Source organism: Eptesicus fuscus, chromosome 18 (genome assembly GCF_027574615.1).
Source record: "Eptesicus fuscus isolate TK198812 chromosome 18, DD_ASM_mEF_20220401, whole genome shotgun sequence".
Classification (NCBI taxonomy): Eukaryota; Metazoa; Chordata; class Mammalia; order Chiroptera; family Vespertilionidae; genus Eptesicus; species Eptesicus fuscus.
Genome location: NC_072490.1, coordinates 2,184,532 through 2,207,357, shown reverse-complemented (window position 1 = coordinate 2,207,357; position 22,826 = coordinate 2,184,532). Strand labels below are relative to the sequence as shown.

Genomic DNA, 22,826 nt, shown 5'->3' with positions numbered 1-22,826 from the left:
CACAGCAGACACGGGCCTTTTCGGGACACACCCCCTGCGCCACGTCACAGCAACCACAGCTGTGTTCCCGTGTACTTGCACACGTGTGGCCTTGCCCGCCACCACCCTCCACCAGGGAAGGGCATGGGCTGGCCTCCATGGCGGGGGAGCTGGGGAGGAGTCCCGCCCACGTGCACCAGGCCCTGGGCACAAGGGCCGCGCGTAGGCTCCCGAGCCTCACCCGAGTCCGCCGGGGCTGGCGTCCTCCTGCGACACGTTCCCCCGGGCCCTGATCCACCAGCATGTGATCCTCCGCTGCAACCGGGAATCGGACAGAGAGAAAGGGAGCCTGGAGCAGCCGGGGGGGGGGGGGGGGCACGTCCATGCCCGGGGGCTCCGGGGGCAGAGGGGCCGGCAGGACCCACCCGGCCTCCGAGGGAGCCTGGGAGCCTGGAGGCCTGAGTGACGGCCCAGCCGCCCTTTCCCGTCCCCGCGGAAGGTCCCCCTAAAGCCGGGGGGTGAAGCCCCTGCTAATCCGAAGTCCCCGCCGCGCGGCCTGTGTTCTCTCGGAGGGAAAGGGCGCCAGAGCCGAGTGTACGGCCCCTTTCAGATAACACGTCACATTTCTTCTCGCCGGCAAGTGTGCGGAATTGGTATTTTTCCCCCTCGGTTTAATGGGTTTGTGTGTTCAGGAGCGATCTGCATCAACCGAAACTCCTCATTGTGTTTGATGGAATGTCAGCTTTCATTACGCACTCAGGGCCGGAGCCGGCGCCCTGGAGCCAGGCCCCCAGCTCCTGGAGCTGGTGGGTGGGAGGGGGGGAGTGTTGGGGGGGGTGGAGATGTTCGGGAAGGGGGGTTGGACTGGGGTTCGAACCCTCTCCGCCCCGGTGCCCTCGTGTGTGTGGCCGGGTCGCAGGGCTATTGGGAGGCCCCGTGATTCCGCGTGTGCAAAGCGCTAGGCAGAGCCGACGCCTCGGACTGCAACCAGCAGGGCCCGGTCCTCCCTGCGTCGGAGGCTGTGGCCTTGCCCGAGATGCCGGGCGGGGAGTCCGGGTCCCAGACGCCTGCACGGTGCCTGCGGGTCCAGCCAGTCCCCTGCACCCCAGACCATTGGTGGGGAGCACCTCACGGCTCTTCCCCGCCACAAGCCCTCCGGCCGTGGCCTCAGACAGCACCTGGCTGTCACCAAGGCCAAGCCCCTCCCGGGAGCAGGAGGAGCCTGAGCTCAGAGAGGGAGCCGTGCAGGCCTGAGGTCACACAGCACCTGGGCCCAGCCAGGCCCGGGCGAGGGGCGGCCACCGCGAGCAAGCGCTGGCACTGTTTGCTGTGATACAGCCACAGCCTTGGGGTACACTGGTCATCACCCCCACTTCCAGATCACACAGAAACAGGCTCCCGGCGAGCGGGTGGCTGCAGGTTCCACTGTACAAAACAGGGCTGAGGGGCGCGGGGGGGGGGGGGGGGGGAGGGGGCGGGGGCGTGGGGGCGTGGGGGAGGGGCGCGGGGGAGGGGGCTGAGGAGCGCGGGGGAGGGGACTGAGGGGTGTGGGGGACGGGGCTGAGGGGCGGGGGGGGGAGGGGGCGGGGGCTGAGGGGCGTGGGGGAGGGGCTGAGGAGCGCGGGGGAGGGGGCTGAGGAGCGCGGGGGAGGGGACTGAGGGGTGTGGGGGACGGGGCTGAGGGGCGCGGGGGGGGGGGGGGAGGGGGGGGAGGGGCTGAGGGGGGAGGGGGAGGGGGCCGGGACACTGGCCTCTCCCAGGTGCTGGCCCTGCTGCCCATCAGGGCGGGGGAGGGTGGCCCTCCTCTGCGGGTGGCATCGGTGGCACCAGATTCACCTCCTGGCGGCCTCTCCCAACCACCTCGGTCCTGATTAAAGATCATTAGACATGAAATTAGCCCGTTGGTGTCCCGGGCCTCCCGGGCGGCCGGTGATTGTGACGTGCAGATGGCCGAGAAGCCGGGCGCCGGGCGGGGCGGCTGGCAGCGGGGCGGGCGCTGGGCCGGGCTGTGTTCCCTCCCCCGCCTGTTGTGTAAACCTCCTGCGTTTCACAACAAATCACAGATAATTAATAAGTACATGCCGTAATGAGCAGGCTTTCTAATCGGAGAAATTGGGAGACGCGGTGTGGAGTCACTCTGCTCCCTCCGCCGGGCTCAGCCGGGCTCGGCTCCCTCGCTCCTCCTGGTGGTGCCTCGCCCTGGTCTGCGCAGCCAGGCGGGCCCTGGCCCTGGCTCTGTCCCCCAGGGGGCCGCGGGGAGGGACCTGGTCCTGGCGTCAGATCTGAGGACCGTCCCATCTCCTGGGGGAGGGGCATTGCCAGCCTGAGGCCCCCCCGCCTCCCCGCCTCCCGGATGGCAGTTCCGGGGCAGGAATCTGGGGGGTCGTTCCAGGCCTTGGGGCGGGGGCCCGGCTGCACCTCAGGAGGCCTTGAGCCGGGGTTGTTGAGGCCTCTCTCCCCCGCCAGGAGGAAGACATCGTGTACTACGACGCCAAGGCGGACGCGGAGCTGGTAAGTGCCCCCTGTGCTGGGGGAGGGGCGGCCGCTGGCCACACGCCTCTCTGGGCTCGGCTGGGAAATGAGGGCGGGACTCAGCACCCTGGGATTCTGAGCTCGAGCCTGCAGGGGAGTGGAGGCTCAGACCCCCACCCTGCACCTTCCACAGCAAACCCCTGGAGGCCGGACCCGCCAGGGCTGTCTCTGTGGCCCTTCGGGCACAGCTCTGCGGCAGTGGGCGGCGGGCCGGGTCCTCCCGGGGGTCAGCTCAGGTGCCAGAACTGAGGGGCCTGGGGTGCATTTGCGGAGGGGTTCCTGGAGGAGGCGGGCGGGCCGAGAGGCAGGAGGCAGGTGCGTTGGGGTGAGTGCCCCCTTCCCTGCCGTGAGGGGAACAGCAGCTCGGTGGGCGGGGCACCCCCAGCCTGGCCCCGGAGCAGGTGAGCGGCGCTTGGCCCTGCGCTCAGTGGGACTCCCCAGCTGCGGAGGCAGCCCAGGTCCGTGCCTGCTGCTCAGATGATGGGCACCTTTGGGTGGGAGGGGCCCACAAAGGAGACAAGAGTGTTGAGGGGGGCCTAGCCGGTGTGGCTCAGTGGATAGAGCTGCAGACTGAAGGGTCCCGGGTTCGATTCCGGTCAAGGGCACGTACCTCGTACCTCAGTTGCAGGCTCAGTCCCTGGTCCCAGTCGGGGCGTGTGAGGGAGGCAGCCACTCAATGCGTCTCTCACATCAACGTTTCTCTCTCTCTGACTCTCCCCTCCCTTCCACTCTCTCCAAAAGCCAATGGGAAGAGAAGAAAAAGAGAATAAAAGTCAATGGGGAAAATCCTCACGTGAGGATTGAAAAAACACGTGTTGAGGGCCGAGCGCGTGGAATAGAGTGTTTGGTCGGCTGTCGAGGCCAGGTCCGGCTGCCGGCCTTTCGAAACAGGTGTCACAGCCGCTCAGTCCCTGGGGTCCCCCCTGTGCTGGCTCGTGCAGGACACCCCGAGTCCTGGCTTCCTCTCCCAGGCCTGTTGGCCTGAGGGGTGTCCTTCGGGAGCAGGAGGTGTCCAGTGACACCCAGGGGTGAGCGGCAGGAAGGGTCCCTGCAGGGGGTCGCTGGTGCCAGGCTGGCCTGGGGGAGCCTTCAGCACAGGCAGGCGGGGCGGGGGGGGGGGGGGCGGGCTAAAGCAGGTGTGCTTCCCCCTTGGCTGAGCCTCCGTGGCGGCGCCCAGAGAAGCTGCTAAAATTAAAGCTGGAATCTGAAATTCAAATGAAGAGCGAACCTTTAATTAGCCCCTGAGTCTGGCTGCGCACCCCCTCGGCAGCGGGCTGTGATTTTAGCAATCAGCGCATTAGACGTAGACCGGGAGACCGCCGCTGCCCACCGCACACGCCGCGGGGCGTGGGGGGCACCGGGGCGCCCCTGGGCCAGGGCGGAGCCCCGCTCCCTGCCAGGACCCCCTGCACTGCCTGCTTCCAGCCCCGGGGTCTCCGGGACCCCCAGCCCTCTGCACACCTGCTGGGGGGCTGGATGTGGCCCAAGGAGGGAGACCCCCGGGCAGGGCCGGGCTGAGGTCGGGAGCCCGGGAGCCGGCCGAGCGTGGCCCTGTGTGAATTCCGCACACACACACTTGCCGCCTCCCCGGCTCGAGTTGTTTTGTGTGTGTGTGTTTTTCATCTTGGCCAGAGGTACAGTTAGAGATCTTTCTAGACCATTTACTTTTAAATTACCAGCCAGGAGGTGGGGGAGGGGGAGGAAGGGAAAAGTTCGCCAGCTGATAGCTTATCAGCACGGAATCCAAATGTCACATTAGTTGGGAAGTTGGGCGATTACGTTTCCCGGCGCCTTCATCTGCCGCTGACATTTCGGGGGCTTTCTTCTCCCCAGCCGCCCCCTCCTCCTCGCAGAACGTGAGTGGCTCGCGCCTCTGAGCGGCTGCTCCCCGCTTTCCCCGGCGCCTGGGGCCTGGGGGGTGCAGAGCGGGGGCGGGGGGGCAGCACATAGCCTGGGTCGTGCGGTACAAAACCCGACCCCTAAAGGGATGAAAAGGGGGTTTGCTGCAGGCCCTCCAGGAGGGCACGGTCCCCTCTCCCCAGACAAGACAGCTCACCCAGAGGCAGAAGCCGGGGTGTGAGGCCTGGCCCGCCCTCCCAACAGCCCGTAGGCAGAGGAGCGAGCCAGCCCTGCCCAGCTGGTCCCGGCCAGGCGGAGCCGTGGGGAGTGTTTGGACGGCTCAGCCGCTCACACAGCTTCCTCCCCGGGCACAAAGCCCCCCAACGCTGCCCTGCCTGCCTGCCTTTTTCCTGTCTCCCCTTCTCTCTCTCCCCACCATCCTCCCTTCCCCCTCGCACACCTGCGCCTGCCCACCCGCCTCGGCTGCACGTCAACACTGTGGCTCAGACCCGCTCCTGCCAGCCCGCGGTGGTGGGCGGGGGCCCACGGCGCATGCCCAGCCTGCCCGGCCGGAGACGTAGTAATTGGCACCTGTCAGAGGCTGCAGCTCATTTTAGAAAGTCAGCGGGGCCCTGCCGTCCCGCTGCCGGCAGGCTGGGTCTCCGTGCCAGCCTCTGCCCCAGCCCTCCCCCAGGGCTCCCCACAGCTCAGACCTAGTCACCCCGCTGCAGGGGGTGCCCCCCAGATGGCGCCAGGCCCCTCCCTGCTGCCAGAGGAACTCCATGCCGGGTGGGCAGGGCCCGGTGGGGGTCGCAGAGCTCCGGGAAGGGCACCCAGGCCTCCCCAGGGGTGCAGGAGGGGCGTCCGAGGGCAGAGACCTGCAGCCTCGCTCCTCACTGGCTTCTGGGTCCGCCTCCTGTGCTGAGGATTTGGTGGGTGGTTTTCAGGGATGTGGAGAAGGGTCCGTTTGGTTTTGGTTTTGGAATTTGGGGGGAGATATGGGTGGGGTGAGCAGGGCAGGTGAGAGTCACAGGCCGCCCGAGTGCGGGGACCACACCCCGTGTCTCTCCATCTCGCTCTGTCTCTCTCTGCGATCCTCTGATTCTGAGATGTCCCCACCCCCTGGACCCTGGCCCTCCCCTGCCTGCAGCCTCTCTGACCCCTGACACTGCGGGGGGGGGGTCCCCCTCTTCCTGCAGGACGACCCTGAGATTGAGGATGTGGAAAGGGGGCCCAAGGTCAGCACCCTGAAGCTGGACTTCGTGGAGGACGCCACCTTCAAGAACAAGGTCAACTACTCGTACACGGCGGTGCAGATCCCCACGGACATCTACAAAGGCTGTGAGTGCAGCGAGGTCGGGGCGCCCCACACACAGCCAGGCCAAGGCCCACTGCCCGCCAGGTCCCAGGGGCCTGGCCAGGGCCAGCCGCTGTCAGCCCTCCACGCGAGGTCACAGGGGCTCGCCTCTCAGACTCACCCACACGCAGGCAGCAAGCAAGCCGGCCACAGCCTCGCCGAGGCTGCAGAGCACGGAGCCTCGGCCCTGGGCACGGTCTGTGTGCGCACACGTGCCCCACGCAGGCATGCCCAGGATGGCCCCTCACGCCGGGCCGCCCCACCCTCCCTCGTTCCCTGGCCCCATGAGGAACGATGGAGGGGCTACCTCATCAGATGGACTCGGGGACGCGGGGGCGGGGGGTCAGGGAGCAACTCCCCACACGCAGGAACCCTGTGACAGACGCGTCCCTCCTCCTTGGCTTGGGGCAGGGAGGGGGGAGGCTGGGCAGAGGGTGGCTGAGTTCCAGGCTCCAGGGAGGGCAGCTTTGCACAATGAGGAAACCAGGCCATTGCAGCTGGAAGGATTTCAGTCAGACATCAGGAGGGACTTACTGGAGGTCTTGGGAGCTGGACGGGGAGGGGCCAAGAGTGGGACACTAGATGGGGAGCTCTAGCAGCAGGACTCAAGGCTCTGGGGTCTCTTGGTTCTGACTTAAATCTGGGGTGACCTACAGGGCACCTCAGGGTCCAGGGTGCCCACTGGGTAGAGGGCCTGGGGACAGAGGTTGTCTCCAGAATGCAGGGCACCCTCAGGGGCCACAGGCCCCGGGCAGCCGGAGGCGGGGGTGAAGGGGGCCGTCCCGCCCCCCGCAGGCCCCCTGCCCCAGCCAGCGGAGGGGCGCTATCACAGGCAGGCACCCTAATTAAACCAGGAGCTCGCCGCCCTCCCAGTCACCCCTCACTACCCACACAAATTACATTTTACATGTTTTTTATTTACTGTGTCACTTTTAATTAAATCTGTAATCGCCCGCCTGAGGGGGCATGGGCCCCGTTTCCCAACTCAGCGTGATCTGAGGGCGTGCGGGTGGGTGCGGGTGTGTGCGCGTGGGGCCCAGGAGCAGGCTCGGGGTGGGGGGCGGGGGTTGGAGCGTTTGCACACGTGTGTCTGGCGGTGAATGTGTGCGCACGCGTGTAGTTGGGGACAGCTACAGGGCCAGCCCCGCCGGGTCACGGGTCTTCTCCTGGCCCCTGACCTGAGCCAGGACCACCCTCTGCCGGCAGCTAGGCGAGCTCCCAGGACCATCTGCTCTAAGCCTCTCACTGTGCAGATGGGGAAACTGAGGCCCTGGCAGGGGGGCTGGGGGGGGGGACTCTCCCAGGACAGACGGGACTGTGTGAAGAGCCTGACTTCATTGTTTTCCTTAAAGAGAAAAATAGAAATTGTTCAACTCACTAAGTTTCTAAATTAGGAACAAGACCATGACACAGTGTTCAGTAGGCACAGCCAACGCTAGAAATGTGTTTTCTTTTCCCATTACGGTCAGTTACGGGAAGCTGCGGCCAGCGGGGGGCGGGGGGGGGGGCGCAGACCAGGCACCGCAGAGGCGCCTCTGGGAGGGAGCGGGCGGAGGGAGGGGGGCCCAGGGGGCTGGGAGGTGTGCCGGCTGCGGGCAGAGCGGGGCGCGTGTGTCTTTAACCCCCAGCTCTGCTCCTGCTCGCCGGAGCCGTGTTCGGGGCTGTGCTCTGAGCAGGGCCCTCTCTGGCCTTCCCTTGTGGTGGGTCTCTGACGGGGCCGTGGGGGGCCTCCCCTCGGGGAGGGCTGAGCGCCCGACTCCGCGGGTGTTTTCGTCGCACGGGCAGAGACGGGTGCACTGCCCCGTGAGACCGCGGGCCACACACACGGGCACGTTTAGGGCTTCCTGAGTCGGGGGCGGGGGGGGCACTGCTCCGGCCCCCTGAGTCCCTTCCCTGGCGGAGGGGTCAGCAGGCTCTGTGAGTGCACACTGGGGGAGGGGGGGGCACGGGTGCGGGCTGTGAGGACAGGACCCACTGGAGTCAGCCTGTAGGTGCAGCGTGGGTGCAGGATGACATGTGAGTCCCTGAACCCCTGGCAGCCGTCGGGGTGCTGGGCAGGTCGATTGGGGGGCGAGGGGATCCCACCCGCGGCTGGAAGGACAGCTTAGGTGCAGGTCTGCCTGGTGGGAGTGCGGGCCTGTGCGTGTGCGTGTGTGTGTGCGTGTGTGTGTGTGTGCGTGTGTGTGTGTGTGTGTGTGTGTGTGTGTGTGTGCACGCGTGCCGTCTGGGCGGGAGCGGGAGCTGGCGCAGCCCCTGCCCCTCCGAGAACCCGCCCGCCTGCTCCTGGCCCCGTTGATTAATCACGGAGCTGAGTGGCTTCCAGCTTATCAGGCACCTTAATAGCTGAATAATTCCAGCCCCATCATCGAGCCCTTAATTGCTTTCTTGTGGCTGCAGCCCCGAGTGCATGCTGAGTGGGTGAGCTCCCGGGGGACCCGCCGCCAGCGCGGGCAGCACGCTGGATCGGCGTCCGACCCGCAGCTCCCAGCCGCCGGGCGGCCCTCCCCGGGGCCACCGGCCACAGCTGCCCTCCGGTCTGTAGGGCCCGGCGGAAGGGTAGGCTGGGCCGCGGCTCAGGAGGGTGAGGGCCAGGAATTCCTCCCGGAGGAGCTGGTGCAGCCCCGTAGGGAGGGGGAGCCTGGCAGGCAGAGAGCGGGTGAGGCTTCCTACGTGGGGCAGGGGCACGGGTGCCGTCAGTGAGGGGCAGCCGGGCAGCCCAGCCGCGTCCCACCAGCCACCGCTCCCCGCAGCCACCGTCATCCTCAACGAGCTCAACTGGACCGAGGCCCTGGAGACGGTGTTCACCGAGAACCGCCGGCGCGACCCCACGCTGCTGTGGCAGGTCTTCGGCAGCGCCACGGGGGTCACCCGCTACTACCCAGGTGGGTGCCAGCCCGCCCCCCGCCCCGTCCGCTCGGCACCGCCCACTCCTGGCGTGTGGGGTGGGATGGTCACCCCACAACTGCTGCCTACGCGGGGCCGGGCCCTTCCCTGCCAGACCCACTCACCCCTTCCCCCCCTACAGCCACCCCATGGAGAGCCCCCAAGAAAATCGACCTGTACGACGTCCGAAGGAGACCCTGGTGAGCGAGCGAGGAGGGGCTGGGCAGGGACACCCCCTCGGCTCCCCGCCTCCCGCCCGCCCCTCCCTCCCGATATCCAGGCTGCGAGCAGGGCGCAGCCAGCTCTATCCAATTTTCATTTCACACATCGTTGCCACTGGAAAATGGATCCCATCACCCAGGCAGGCCTCCCCGCCGCCTCTGCCCCGTCCATGGCCTGGCACTCCACCCCCTCGGGACTGAGGGATGGGACAGTGCAGGTTCCCCGGGGGGGACGTGTCCTCTGTGGGGTCGGCCAGCCCCCCGCCCAGCTGAGCCCTCCCCTCCGCTCTGCCTCTCCCGAAAGTAGCCAGGACCTTCCCCGTCCCTGCCACCTGTTCAGTCTGCGCACAGCCAGGACTCTGCCCTTGGGGCGCTGTCCTGGGCTGGGAACACGACAGGCCCCCGAGACCAGGGACCGTGCCTCCAGCCCCCTCTCTGGGTCCCCTGCTCCCCCTCCTCGGGGTCGCTCCCATGCAAGGAGGGCGGGGCAGGTCGCTCATGTCATGAGCAAGGACGGTTTTGTTAAACGCGGTATCCTCCTCGCCCAGAGCCCCGTGGGGCCCACACAGGGGCTGCCCAGGAGAACAGGTTGAGTCGGTGTGTGGGTGGGCGGAGGGAGCCGCCGGTCCCATGCGGTGGCCCTCACCGGAGCCTCTCGTGGGCAGGTACATCCAGGGGGCCTCCTCCCCCAAGGACATGGTCATCATCGTGGACGTGTGAGTGAGCCATGCTGGCCGGTGGGGTGGGGGCGGGCGAGGGCTGGAATCTGCTGCCTGGGGCATCGTGGGGGAGGGATGGCAGGAGGACGCCTGAGGCCCACGCGGCACCCTCCCCCCCCCTCCCCCGCGACCTCCCCAGGAGCGGCAGCGTCAGCGGCCTGACCCTGAAGCTCATGAAGACGTCCGTGTGCGAGATGCTGGACACGCTCTCGGACGACGACTACGTGAACGTGGCCTCGGTGGGTGCCGGGGCGGCGGGGGGGGGGGGGCTGCCGCGGGTCCCCGCACCGGCCGTGCCGTCACGCCCCTCGCTGTCCCCGCAGTTCAACGAGAAGGCGCAGCCCGTGTCCTGCTTCACGCACCTGGTGCAGGCCAACGTGCGCAACAAGAAGGTGTTCAAGGAGGCCGTGCAGGGCATGGTGGCCAAGGGCACCACGGGCTACAAGGCCGGCTTCGAGTACGCCTTCGACCAGCTGCAGAACGTGAGCCGCGGCGGGGGCGGGCGGGGCGGGCTGGCGGGGACACCGGGGAGATCAAGACGAATGGCCTTGTTAGCACCCCACCGGCAGCGCGGCCCGCGGGTCAGGCCTGCGGGGGAGGGAGGCCCATCCCGCACCAGGAGGGGCTGAGAGCCCCCTGACCCCACCCCCACTCCCGCCCAGTCCAACATCAGCCGGGCCAACTGCAACAAGATGATCATGATGTTCACGGACGGGGGCGAGGACCGCGTGCAGGACGTCTTTGAGAAGTACAACTGGCCCAACCGCACGGTGAGGCCCGGCCCCCGGGGGGCGGGGGAGGCGGGGCCGGGAGGGGCGCCGCGGGACCGGGGCAGGCGCGGGGCAGTGACCGCGGGTCCCGAACAGGTGCGCGTGTTCACCTTCTCCGTGGGGCAGCACAACTATGACGTCACGCCCCTGCAGTGGATGGCCTGCGCCAACAAAGGTACCTCGGCCGGCACCCCTGCCACTCGGGCCCGCCGCCCCGTCCCGCCGCCTGGCCCGCCGCCTGGCAGGCCGGTGGTCCGCCTGTCCGTCGTAGGTCCAGCTGCTTGCTCACCCGCTGTCTGTGCATCCGCCCACACGTGTGACTGCCCACCTGTCGGGCTGACTTGTCCATCGCCCGAGGTCCTTTTGCCCCCCCGTCTGAATGCCCGCTGCCCCGCTCGTCTCGCAGCTTGTCTGCTCCTGTGTCTGCTTGCTGGTCCGTCTGTCTCTCCGTGCATGTGGGCCTGTCCCCTGGGTGGACGCTGAATGTCACTGTCGGCCTAGAATGAGGAACTTCAGGCCTCGGCTCCTCTGCCACCCCAGCTCTTACCCCCCTTCCTGACACCCCTGCACTCACAGCCCCTCCCCTGGGTTCCTCCCGTTGGCAGGGCGATGGCAGGGAGCATTGACGAGACATGATTCAGGGGAAGTGACCCCCAAAGGAGTGGGAGCCTGAGGGACAGGTGGGGGCTGCAGGCACACCCCAGGGCACAGGCCCCCGGCTGTGGGTCCTGAGCGCCCCCCGTGCCCCTCTGCCTCACCTTCCCTCACAGGTTACTATTTTGAGATCCCTTCCATCGGCGCCATCCGCATCAACACCCAGGTGAGCCGGTGGGGCCCCCTCCGCCCAGCCCCTTGCTCGCAGGGGGACGGCGCCTGTGATGAGCTGCTGTGGGGTGAGCGCGCCCCCTGGTGGCCTGATGCTGCATGGGGAGGCGGAACAGGGAAGGGACAGTGGGAGGGACCCCGTGACCCCTGCCCGCCGTCCCTTCCCCAGGAATATCTAGACGTACTGGGCAGGCCCATGGTGCTGGCGGGCAAGGAGGCCAAGCAGGTGCAGTGGACCAACGTGTACGAGGACGCGCTGGTGAGGCTCTGGGGTGGGGCTGGCGACCTCCCCCCCCCCCCCCGTGTGCCCACAGGGTCCTGTCCCTTGAGGGCCCCGTCATGGGGGAGACCAAGCAGAGGAGCAAAAAGGCCGCTGTTCCTCTGCTCTGACACGGGGCGGGGCCTGGCTGGCCACAGACCGACATCCGCTCTCCCTGCAGGGGCTGGGGCTGGTGGTGACGGGGACCCTCCCGGTGTTCAACCTGACGCAGGATGGCCCTGGGGAGAAGAAGGTGAGGGCGTGCCCGGGGAGGGCTGGCATGGAGGAGGGATTGGTAGGCCTGCCAATCGGACCGCTTGTGAGAGCCGCTTGAAGCCTTGGGCGTGGGGCGGGCAGGGGGCTCCCCGTGGGATGGAGCCCGTGACAGACCCCCGCCTCTGCTCCCAGAACCAGCTGATCCTGGGCGTGATGGGTATCGATGTGGCGCTGAATGACATCAAGAGGCTGACTCCCAACTACACGGTGAGTGTCGGCCTGCACGTTCGCCCCGCTCTGCCTCCCTTGGGGACACGGCCGGGCCCTGCAGAGGAGGCTGGTGGCGATCAGAACACCCCGGGGAGACCTCTGAGTGCAGGCAATCAGGGATGGCTTTCGGAGGAGGTGACCTTGGGCCTAGAGCTGGGGCAAGGGCCAGACCGTGACTGCTTGGGGCCCCCCCAGCCTCAGTACGCACATTCCTACTCCATTCTGCGGCTCCATGGGGACAGGCCACAGACAAAGCAAACGGGCGTGGCGTGTTCCCTCGAGACTGGTTTTCGGACACGGAAACGTGAGCTGATAGTTCCCGCACATCATGAAGCAGAATTGTGCTTTCGGTCTTTTCAATCATTTCAACGTGTCAGAGCCATCCGAGCCGGCAGCAAGATATGAACAGGCAGTGGCCCGGGGGCTTAGTCTGAGGCCTCCTGGGCCATCACATGGCAGGCGTGGCCCGGGCAGAAAGGCGGGGAAGAGGAGGGAATTCTCTGGACAAAGGCCTGAACGTGAAAAACAGAACCCTAAGCCAGGGGAGGGGCAGGAGCCCTGTGGCTGGCCCAGGGCCTGTGGCAAGGGGAGTTCAGGTCTCGGTTGTGTGACGCATCCTTAAACCTGAGCCACACGCAGGCCCCATGTCACGGGCTCCAAGTGCTGAGACCAAACTGCTGAGAGGTGAGTGTGGGTCCAGGAGGGAGCCCCAGGCCTGTGGGATCCAGGGTCCGCTCCTCCCCTGTGCTCTCCTGAGATGGGCACCAGGAGGAGGCAGGAGTGGGGTGGGGCCAGTGGGGGTGGGGCCACCGCTGATTGACAGCTCCATTAGAACCAGGGGTGGGAGGAGCCCAGGCTGCCAGATGAGTGGTGGTCCCACGGAGCTGGTCAGCAGCCTGCTGGGCTGGGCCTGAGAAGCAGGCTTGGCGCCCCGTGGCGTGTGGGGGCCCGGCCCAGGCAGGCAGATGGCACCCCTCGGCGGCATGGAAGGCAGGATAAGGAAAAGCTCTAGAGCCCAGGGAACCCCTGCCCAGCCCTCCAGGCCCTGAGCCTCCACCCCCCCAACTTACACCCCCAGCTTGGAGCCAACGGCTACGTGTTTGCCATTGACTTGAACGGCTATGTGTTGCTGCACCCCAACCTCAAGCCCCAGGTAAGCCATGCGAGTGGCCTGGAGGCAGGGGGGCCCTGTGCGATGGGGCCTCTGACCGCCTGCCCTGCCTCTCCCAGACCACCAACTTCCGGGAGCCTGTGACCCTGGACTTCCTGGACGCAGAGCTGGAAGATGAGAACAAGGAGGAGGTGAGGCAGGAGGGGAGCAGGGGTGCGGCCCCCGGAGCGGAGGGAGGCAGGGCCCCACCCTCCCGTCTCTGGCTCTTGCAGATCCGTCGGAGCATGATCGACGGCAACAAGGGCCACAAGCAGATCAGGACGCTGGTCAAGTCCCTGGACGAGGTGAGAGGTGGTGGAGAGGGACAGCGGCGGGCGGACAGGCCCCCCCCCCCCCCGCCTGCCGGCCCAGGTCCCTGACCCCGCCTCTCCTCCCAGCGGTACATCGATGAGGTGATGCGGAACTACACCTGGGTGCCCATAAGGAGCACCAACTACAGGTGAGTGGGGCCACGGTGGGGCCGGCAGGGGAGGGCGGGGGGCCCCACACCCGTGTGCCGTGGGGCGCCTGCAGCCGGGCCCTCACTTCCCCCCCATGACGCTCAGCCCCCAGGGGCCTCCCGCCCACCCTTCAGGAGCAGGCGCCCCGTTCTGGGAACACGGGACACACCAGCGGTGCATCTGCCGCTTCTCCGCGGCACCTCCCAACCCCCCTACCCCCCGCCTGGATGGTGCCCTGCTGTCTACACCCAGGTGTCTCCCTCAGCAATTCACGGGCCTGCTCTCAGCCCGGCCAGGTCCCTGTGGGGCAGGCAGGCAGGGTCCCCGTCTCATTCACACCCCATAGCGGCCTGAGCTGCCCCCCACGTTAGTGCCGGCCCTGCTTTCAGCGGCTCTCGGTGGCCCGAGTCTCTGGGGGCTGCGGACCCTCCTCCCCCAGCAGCGCCCCAGCCTGGCTCACTGGCAGTGTTCAGCCCCTGGTGAGCTTGCTGCTGGCAGATGGAGGAGGCCGGCGGGGCAGTTGGTATGTTGGGGGAGGCTGCTGGGCGTGAAGGGTGGGGTGGAAATCAGCTTTGGGGCTAGAAGTCCTGAGGCCTCGAGGAGAAGGTGGGGAGTGGAGGGTCCAGGCCCCGAGGCCACGACTCTCCCACCGCTAACCAGGGAAAGCTGTCCCTGGGGTCAGGGGAGGGGAGGCCTCCGCCTGGGTCTCCACCGGCTCCCAGGCCGTGGGCGGGGGTGCCGAGGCGCCCGCCTCTCCCCGGCAGTGACCTGCGCCCTCGCTCCCCGCAGCCTGGGGCTCGTGCTCCCCCCGTACAGCACCTTCTACCTCCAAGCCAACCTCAGCGACCAGATCCTGCAGGTCAAGTGTAAGTGGCCAGCCCCTGCCTGTGCCCTGCACCCCGCCTCCGCCCGCACCCTGGCACCCTGGCACCCTGGCCGGCCTCGGGCAGCGTAGCCAGCTGCCTGCAGCCAGGCGCCCCCTCCTGCCCAGTCTGCCTGCCCCAGGCGCCCGAGGGCTGGGCACCGCCCGAAAGTCTGTTGGAATCTGCATGCCTGCCTTTTCTCAGATTCGGTTCCAGACCATTCTCTCATGGCTTCCGTTGAGGTTCTGTTTTTGGTTTCTCCTACTCCGTGTCTTCCCTCCTTGGCCTGCCCGCCCCCCGCCCTGTACCCCCCTGGGGTGCATTCCTGGAGGACATGCTCCTCCACCCCCTTCTTCTCCCCGCAGCTCTCACCCCCGGGCGCCACCCCCGGGTCTCCCCCCTCGCCCCTCTGCTGCTCCCCCAACTCATCCTCCCTCACCTTCCTCCTCATCTTCTTTCTCCCTCCCTCTCTCCCTCGTTCCTTCCTTCCCTCCTTCCTTCTCTTTCCCCTCCCTTACCCCCACCTTCTCTATCCCCCCTCTTCCCTCCCTTTCTGCTCACTCCCTCCCTCTCCCACTCTCTGCCTGTGGCTCACCCCTGCATGTCCCACCCACCCTGGGCCTCCCGGAGCCTGTGGCCCCGCCTGCCCACCACCGAGGTCACGGGGAGGGAGGCTGGGGCTCCGGCCCCCTCGGGCGCTCCCCACCTGCCTGGCCCACTGGGGCTCATCTCCTTTGAGTTTCCTCGCTCTCTCTTTCTCTCTCATGTCGTTTTTTGCAAGAAGCTTCCTTTCGGTATGATGATAAGACACAATATTTTCATTCAAACAGCCATTGAATAAAATATTGTTTGTGCCCCCCCCCTTCCCCTCCCCCTTTTCGTTTGTTTTTGTGTTTGTGTTGTTTTGTTTTCCTCGCTTTCTCTCTTGGTGGACTGTCCCAGTGCCAATCAGCAAACTGAAGGGCAAGTATATTCAGAACCAGTGCACCCCCCTCTCCCCACCCCACCCGCCCTCACGGCCCTGCTTGCCCCCCTCCCTGCCCAGGACCGGCCACACCCCTGCTCTCCAGGGCCCCCTCCCAGCATCCCCTTGGCTCCTCCAGTTCTTGCCTTTCCTCGGATCCCTACTAGAGCCAGTGGCCCCGTCCCTGGCCTTACCTGCAGGGCGGTTCTCCAGCGTCTTCTGAGAGCTCAGGCCCCCTCCCCTCTCCTGGCTCCCCCTGGGCAGGCCCCGCCCCCCTTCTCTGTCCCTCCAAGGCAACTCAACAGTGGGGACAGGGCTGGATGCCTCTGCACCACCCCCCACCCAGCAGCGCAGGGGGCAGATCAGTGCTCAGAGGGACTGTGTGAGGCTCGCGGGAAGGGCCAGCCACTCGAAGCTTCCTCGGGATAGCTCTTCCTCTCTCGCTGGCGCTGACTGCAGAGGCGGGAGACGGAGGCTCTGGAAGCCTCCAGCCCTGACCCTGAGGCAGGCGGGCAGGACGGGCCAGCAGCCAGGCCACCTGGAGAGCAAGGCAGCCCCGACCATCATGGGCGCTGGCCAGGGTGCTGAAACCCAGAGCCGTGGCTCAGGCCACCGCCCAGCCCTGCGCTGGGTGCTCTCTGGCCCGGGGAGGTGGGCAGGCTGGAGCAGGTGTGCAGTGAGGGCAGACTCCGGACTGCGCGCCCGGCCGGGGAAGCGGGGGGCGTCTGTCTGGACCACACGGGCCAGCAGAGGAGCTTGGAGGGGATGCGGCTGGATGTGAAGAGCAGGGTCTGCGCTCAGAGGCGCCCAGGCCAGACTCCCGGAAAGGAAGGAAGTGAACGCGAGGGCCTGGTGAGAACGAGGGGGGAGCACACGCCAGGGACGGCCCTGGGCAGAGAGGAGGCCCCGTCCTCGGTCCACAGGGCCTGGAAGCCCTAGTCCTGCAAGGCGAATACAGCTGCCCCCGCGAGCCAGGGTGGGGGCGAGGGACAGGCCCCACTCCCACTGGTTTGAGTTGTCTTTTCTCCCCTTCTGCACCCCTCCCAGGGACCCCAGAACTGCAGGGCCTGGTCACAGTGACAGCCATAGCACAGCTCCCTTCCTGCTCCCTCCCCCTTTCTCTTTCTCCTCCCCCTCTCCTCCCCGCCCCTGCCCTCTCGGCTTGTGTCCAAACCCTGCCTCCCAGTCCTATCAGAAAGCAACAGTCCAACCAGTGACTGCCCAGCCCCCAGGCACCCCAAGTCCCCTTCCCTGGAATCTTGCAGTGCATTGTGGGAGTATTGGGGAACAGGGAAGACCCCTCCTCTGCAAAAGCCAAGCCCTGGGGTGACTGAGAGTTTGGAATCTGGGTGTGAGGCTGGCAAGGGGGACTCCCCAGAGGCTGAGGGCAGAGGAGGCCCAGCCAGGTGGCCAGTCCCAGATGACCCACAAACCCACGCGGGGGCAGCGGCATGCGCGCACACGCTCATGTCACTCACGCATGCGCGGGCCCAGTTGGTGGATCCCTCACCAGCACCCCATGCCTGCTCTGAGCCCACACAGGTCCTAGGAAAGGGGAGACCCCCCTCTTCCCTCTTTCCCCCCCCCTCATGCTCCCAGCCCAAGAGGGCAGGTGTGTAGATTCAAGCATCCCTCCCGTCCCCTCCCAGCCCCTAGGCTCTCCCCCCACAGCATGGGAACATTCCCGGGCACCTCAAGGTCTCCCCTCACCCAGCTCCTACCCTAGGGAGGACCGCCAGCCCCCACAATGCACTGCAGCCCACCCCAGCTGCCCACACCGTCTCTGGTTGGACTGTCTGTGCCCGTGAGAAACCCCCTCGGTTTGGCCATGTGGATGCCTGACACAGAACAAAAGCAAGACCTACCCAAACACAAACAGCTGCAGCAAAGAAAGAGGGGTACAGGTCCGCAGCCAAAGCCAGCTCCCCGCCCCCCGAGTCTCTGGGGGCGAAGGGAATCAGCATGCGGTTTTTCCATTGCGGATGCGATGAGAGCGAGACTGGCCCCCAGACCATGCATATATATAGCAGTGCGTGTATATATATGTGTGTGTGTGTCCGTGTATATGTGCTATACAGCCGTATGGAAGCATATACAGCCGTGCCAAGGGACTCGCTGCCGACAGAGGACCGGGCCCGGGCAACATATTGGCTATAACTGCCCTCCTGCGATGCTGTGGTCTCCACAGGCTCCACCCTCCCCCCCCACCCTTTCTCTCTGGCTCGAACTTGAACATGGACGTGGCGGGTTCCCTCTTTGCTAGAGTCTCCCCCTCCCTGAAGCCACCACCCCCGCCCTGTCCCTCCAGCCCCTTGAGCTCTGAGCCCCCTGGCCTCCCGCCTCCCCAGCCCCCGCCGGATAACCCCCGTTTCTGTTGCAGATTTTGAGTTCCTGCTCCCCAGCAGCTTTGAGTCTGAAGGACATGTGTTCATTGCTCCCAGGTAGCTTGCGTGTGGCCTTGCTGAGGTGTCCTCCCCTGGCCCGCCCCCTGCACTGCTGCCTGGAGCTGTGTGTGTCTGTGTCCTGTGCAGTGTCACCCCCTCCCCCCCCCCCATGCATAGCCCCGTATGTGCGCCACGTGCATACCCGGGTCATGTAGCTGAACCAGGCAGCAGTGCCGGCTGCCCTGCTCCCCTCCCGGCAGGCCTGGCGCGGAGGCTCCGGACCCTCTGCCCACCTTCCCTCCCCCTCAGGCAACCAGAAGGAGTCCTCTGTGCCCCGGGCTGGCCGGGCAGCTGCTGCTCTGGTTTGCGGTGCCTCCCCCGCCCCGCCCCGCACCCCGTCCTTGTCCTGTGTCAGTCAGTGTTTGTGTGGGTCTGAGGACGAGCCAGCCAGAGCCCCGTCGAGTCTAGGTGCGGTGGCTCTGGAGGACAGGGCGGAAGAGGGGACGGGGGCTTTGAGGGCCAGTGAGGGGTCAGGCCTGGACCCCCCCTCGAGTGCGCTCAGCATGCACACACATCCTGGGGGCACCCCCGCCTGTGGCCCACATCTGAAGGCGCCAGGGGGCCCCGGGTGGTAACACCCTCCCCTGCGACCCGGGCTCTGGAGGAGGGCAGGTGGGTGCCGCTAAGAGACCCGGGGACCCTCGGGCACCACGTCGGGCTCTGGACACGCCTAACCTCGTGTGTGCACGTGCGCGCATGCACCCGCGCATTTCTCGGACCCGGTAGCTGCGTGTTGGTGTTGTGAGTCGCTGGGTGTCTGTAAGAGCCTGGTAGCTGTGGGTGGCTGTGGGCAGCGGCCACTGTGGAAACGTGTGAAAGGCCCGTGTGACCCGCAGGGAGCTCTTTGAGGACAGGGACTGTGTCTGTTTCTGTCACCTGTGTCTTTGGCTCGGGAGAGCTCGATAAATACGTGCTGGGTGAGTGAACAATGTAACCCACAAACAGAAACGCACATGGGGGTGCAGGGGCACGCAGCTCAGGCTGTCACTCGGGGAACGTCAGGCGTGGCCTCTACACCGGAGTGGAAGCTGTGCACGGCGGGGGGCTGAGACCCGGGCCCGGTGCCCTCACCACGCTGTGGCCCCAGCAGGGCCCGGGAAGCAGCCACTTTAAAGCTCCCAGCACACGGCTGCCGTGCGGCCAGCGGGGAGGGAGGTCTCTGAGGCAGGGCTGGGAGCAGGACCTGGGCAGGAGAAACGGCTCCTCACCGGACTTCTGGGGAGCGGAGCCTAAACAGGCCGCATGCCCCGCAGCCCCCCCCCCCGCCCCCGGGCCCTGAGAGGGCCTGTCCACGCTGCTGCAGTTAGAAACAAGCTCAGGGAGCCGGGGGGAGCTGCCCGAGGCGCAGCCAGGAAGCGCAGGGTGATGCTGGGACCACCCGCTGGTGCTCACGGGCCAGGACAGCACGCAGGTGGGCGAGCCGCCGGAGGGCCTCTCCGTGCTCCATCCGGGTCCAGATACGCAGGAGAGGTGGGAGGCTCTGCGGGGCCATGTCCCGGAGCGAGAACCTTCCAGAATGGAGGAAGTAGACCCTCATTCTGTCGGCTCCGCCCCTCCCCAGACCCGGGAGCCCACCAGGCCCGGAGCGGCTGCAGCCTGTAAGAATACACCTGCCCGCCCGGAGGCCTGGCTCACCAGCCAATGACCAGGAAGACCTGTCGGGAAGCTTCGACCCTCTGCCCTGCCCAGCCCCCCAAGCCCACTCCTCTTGCCCCCCCTCTACCCCCAGAGAGTATTGCAAGGACCTGAACGCCTCCGACAACAACACCGAGTTCCTGAAAAACTTCATCGAGCTCATGGAGAAAGTGACTCCAGACTCCAAGCAGTGTGAGTGCCGATGGGGCGGCCCGGGAGCCGGAACCGGCAGGTGTGGAATATGCAGGCCCAAGCCAAGGGCACGGCGGGCCAGGGCACGGGAAGGCTCCCATTCGAGCCTTGAGGGGAGGGGCGTCCGTGGGCGGGGAGCCATGAAAAGCTGCCCCCGCCCCTGCCCTCCCGTTTCAGGCAACAACTTCCTTCTGCACAACCTGATCTTGGACACCGGCATCACCCAGCAGCTGGTGGAGCGCGTGTGGCGGGACCAGGATCTCAACACGTAGGCGCCGCCCGCGGGGGCTGTGGGGGCGGGAGGCCGGGATGGGCCGCGGGAGGCAGCTGTGCCCTCACCGCCCCGCTGCCCCCAGGTACAGTCTCCTGGCCGTGTTCGCTGCCACTGACGGCGGCATCACCCGAGTGTTCCCCAACAAGTAAGTGGCCTCGCCCATAGCCGACACCCTGCCCTTGCCTGGGACCCCGCTTCTGTCCTGCCGCCCAGAGGCCTGGGCACCTGTGAGACCGCTGCCCCCCATGAGCCACCCTCCCACCAACCTCTGCCTTCTTGGGTGACCAGGGCGGCTGAAGATTGGACAGAGAACCCGGAGCCCTTCAATGCGAGTTTCTACCGCCGCAGCCTGGATAACCGCGGCTACGTCTTCAGGCCCCCACACCAGGAGGGTGCGTGTCCCCCACCCCCAGTCACAGCAGCCGGGAGCTGAGCCCCCCTGTGTGCTCCTCCGGGCGGGGCACAGGGAGGCCCCTCCCAGACACGAGCAGGCAGAGATGGGCGACGGGGGGATGAGGAGAGGGCGGGGCTATGCGGAACACTGCCCTGGGTGCTGGGTGCTCAGTGCTTACCTACCGTATCCCGCACTCCCGACTGCCTCGCCCAGCCCTGCTGAGGCCTCTGGAGCTGGAGAACGACACGGTGGGCATCCTGGTCAGCACCGCCGTGGAGTTCAGTCTGGGCGGACGCACCCTGAGACCAGCAGGTGGGTGCCCACGGCGGGAGCCGGGAGGGGCCCACGGCGGGCGGGGTGCTGCCCAGGCAGGCAGGCGGGCAGGCACTGATGGCCCTTGCTCTCCCCCCAGTGGTGGGTGTTAAGCTGGATCTAGAGGCCTGGGCTGAGAAGTTCAAGGTGCTGGCCAGCAACCGTACCCACCAGGACCAGCCTCAGAAGGTACTTGGGCAGGAGTGGGGGCCGGAAGCCCAGCAGCTCCCATTCTGGAGCCCCGGGAACTCCTACCAGTCCCCCCACTCAGTGTCTCCGGAGCCTGGGGACCCCAGGGGTGGAGGGTGCTGGGAGGGGGAGACGGGTGGACCCCTTACAGTCCTTGCTCTCTGCCCAGCAGTGTGGCCCCAGCACCCACTGTGAGATGGACTGCGAGGTTAACAATGAGGTGGGTGTGCCCTGGACTTCTTATTCCCACCCCCAACTCCTAGGCCCTCCCCGCCCTGACCTCACAGCTGTACCAGAACGGCGGCGGGAGGGGGGGGGCGGTGCCCCTGCAGCAACCAGCAGAGGGCCAGGGTCTGGGGAGGAAGGTCTGGGCCCAAGCCCCTCTCCATCTTCCCCCCTCCCCCTTCTAGGACCTGCTCTGTGTCCTCATTGATGACGGGGGATTCCTGGTGCTGTCGAACCAGAACCACCAGTGGGACCAGGTGAGGGTCAGGGAGAGGACAGAAGGAGGGGCCGGGTCTGAGCCTGGGGGAGGGGGGGTGCCAGCCCTGTGACTGGTTCCCTCTCCGCCCAGGTGGGCAGGTTCTTCAGCGAGGTGGACGCCAACCTGATGCTGGCGCTCTACAACAACTCCTTCTACGCCCGCAAGGAGTCCTTCGACTACCAGGCCGCCTGTGCCCCACAGCCGCCAGGCAACCTGGGCGCTGCTCCCCGGGGCGTCTTTGTGGTGAGCCCCAGCAAGGCCTGGCCTGGAGCCGGAGGTGGGGGGGGGGGGCTGGGAGGCCTGCCGAAAGGTGACCCCCTCCCTCTGAGAGCGAGCGGGGGTGACCCGGTCCGGGCAGCAGTGCAGCGTGCCTCTCCCTGCAGCCCACCATCGCAGACTTCCTGAACCTGGCCTGGTGGACCTCGGCGGCGGCCTGGTGAGTCCTCCAGGGCCCGGGGTTGGGAGGGCTCCAGGGAAGGGGGCGGGGCCCTGGCTCCGCTGACCACGCCCCCTTGGTGACCCGGCCCTGCAGGTCCTTGTTCCAGCAGCTTCTCTACGGCCTCATCTACCACAGCTGGTTCCAAGCTGGTAGGAGTCCCCTCCTCCAAGCCCCTCTCCGCGAGGGAGGGCGGGGTCGGGACCCAGCGCGGCGGAGAGCAGCCGGGGCCCCAAAGGGCGCGGGGGTGGAGGGCTGCGCTGTGGCTGAGGCTCCCGCCGCGCAGATCCCGCCGAGGCCGAGGGCAGCCCCGAGGCGCGCGAGAGCAGCTGCGTGGTGAAGCAGACGCAGTACTACTTCGGGCCGGTGAACGCCTCCTACAACGCCATCATCGACTGCGGCAACTGCTCCAGGTGCTGGGGCGGCCGGGAGGGGCGGGGCGGGCCGGGTTGGGGGCGTGGTCTGTGGGAGGGGTCTGGCGGGGGCCTGTTGGGGGCGGGGCCTTTTAGGGGCGTGGGCGGGCTGAGGGCGGGGTCTGTTTGGGGCGTGGTTTGGTTATGGGCGTGGTCTATGGGTGGGGCGGGGCCAGCCTCTACGCCCCGCCTTCCTGTGCTGCCTCCAGGCTGTTCCACGCGCAGAGACTGAGCAACACCAACCTGCTCTTCGTGGTGGCGGAGAAGCCGCTGTGCAGCCAGTGTGAGGCCGGCCGGCTGCTGCAGAAGGAGACGCACTGTATCCTGCCCCCGCCGCGCCCCCACCCCTCCCCGTCCCCGCTCCCCTCGCGCCCGCACCCCCCCACGCCGCCTTGGCCGCCTCCTTGACTCCCCACCCATGCCCAGCGGACGGCCCGGAGCAGTGCGAGCTGGTGCAGAGACCGCGGTACCGGAGGGGCCCGCACATCTGCTTCGACTACAACGCGACAGTGAGTAGGGGATGGTGGACTGGACGCTCGCTCTCCGCCCGGGACTGCGCGGCCCCGGCTGCCGGGCTGACCGGCTCCTCGTGCCTCTGCAGGAAGATACCTCAGACTGCGGCCGCGGAGCCTCCTTCCCGCCGTCGCTGGGCGTCCTGGTCTCCCTGCAGCTGCTGCTCCTCCTGGGCCTGCCTCCCGGGCCGCAGGCTCATCAAGTCCACGCCCACACCTCGCGCCGCCTCTGA

At 67.2% G+C, this 22,826-nt stretch overlaps 1 protein-coding gene across 4 annotated transcripts in view; it reads left to right on the top strand.

Annotated features, from left to right (window-relative positions):
* The window catches only part of CACNA2D2 (calcium voltage-gated channel auxiliary subunit alpha2delta 2), an 85,563-nt gene extending 62,737 nt beyond the window's left edge, over window positions 1-22,826 (top strand). The window contains exons 4-38 of one of the 4 annotated variants that reach the window (XM_008155324.3): window positions 2,446-2,490; window positions 5,550-5,691; window positions 8,458-8,589; window positions 8,733-8,790; window positions 9,477-9,527; window positions 9,670-9,769; window positions 9,854-10,012; window positions 10,193-10,300; window positions 10,397-10,475; window positions 11,071-11,120; window positions 11,295-11,384; window positions 11,566-11,637; window positions 11,793-11,867; window positions 12,949-13,023; window positions 13,101-13,172; window positions 13,254-13,325; window positions 13,419-13,480; window positions 14,271-14,347; window positions 15,287-15,307; window positions 17,689-17,749; window positions 19,482-19,579; window positions 19,757-19,847; window positions 19,936-19,998; window positions 20,142-20,245; window positions 20,461-20,559; window positions 20,660-20,748; window positions 20,921-20,968; window positions 21,159-21,230; window positions 21,323-21,475; window positions 21,616-21,668; window positions 21,765-21,820; window positions 21,955-22,081; window positions 22,291-22,400; window positions 22,508-22,590; window positions 22,683-22,826. In XM_008155324.3, coding sequence (XP_008153546.1) covers window positions 2,446-2,490; window positions 5,550-5,691; window positions 8,458-8,589; window positions 8,733-8,790; window positions 9,477-9,527; window positions 9,670-9,769; window positions 9,854-10,012; window positions 10,193-10,300; window positions 10,397-10,475; window positions 11,071-11,120; window positions 11,295-11,384; window positions 11,566-11,637; window positions 11,793-11,867; window positions 12,949-13,023; window positions 13,101-13,172; window positions 13,254-13,325; window positions 13,419-13,480; window positions 14,271-14,347; window positions 15,287-15,307; window positions 17,689-17,749; window positions 19,482-19,579; window positions 19,757-19,847; window positions 19,936-19,998; window positions 20,142-20,245; window positions 20,461-20,559; window positions 20,660-20,748; window positions 20,921-20,968; window positions 21,159-21,230; window positions 21,323-21,475; window positions 21,616-21,668; window positions 21,765-21,820; window positions 21,955-22,081; window positions 22,291-22,400; window positions 22,508-22,590; window positions 22,683-22,826 — 2,991 coding nt within the window. Of the gene's footprint in view, window positions 1-2,445; window positions 2,491-5,549; window positions 5,692-8,457; window positions 8,590-8,732; window positions 8,791-9,476; window positions 9,528-9,669; window positions 9,770-9,853; window positions 10,013-10,192; window positions 10,301-10,396; window positions 10,476-11,070; window positions 11,121-11,294; window positions 11,385-11,565; window positions 11,638-11,792; window positions 11,868-12,948; window positions 13,024-13,100; window positions 13,173-13,253; window positions 13,326-13,418; window positions 13,481-14,270; window positions 14,348-15,286; window positions 15,308-17,688; window positions 17,750-19,481; window positions 19,580-19,756; window positions 19,848-19,935; window positions 19,999-20,141; window positions 20,246-20,460; window positions 20,560-20,659; window positions 20,749-20,917; window positions 20,969-21,158; window positions 21,231-21,322; window positions 21,476-21,615; window positions 21,669-21,764; window positions 21,821-21,954; window positions 22,082-22,290; window positions 22,401-22,500; window positions 22,591-22,682 lie in introns of all 4 variants that reach the window. The other 3 variants (XM_054729607.1, XM_008155334.3, XM_028132661.2) reach the window with 3 other exon arrangements.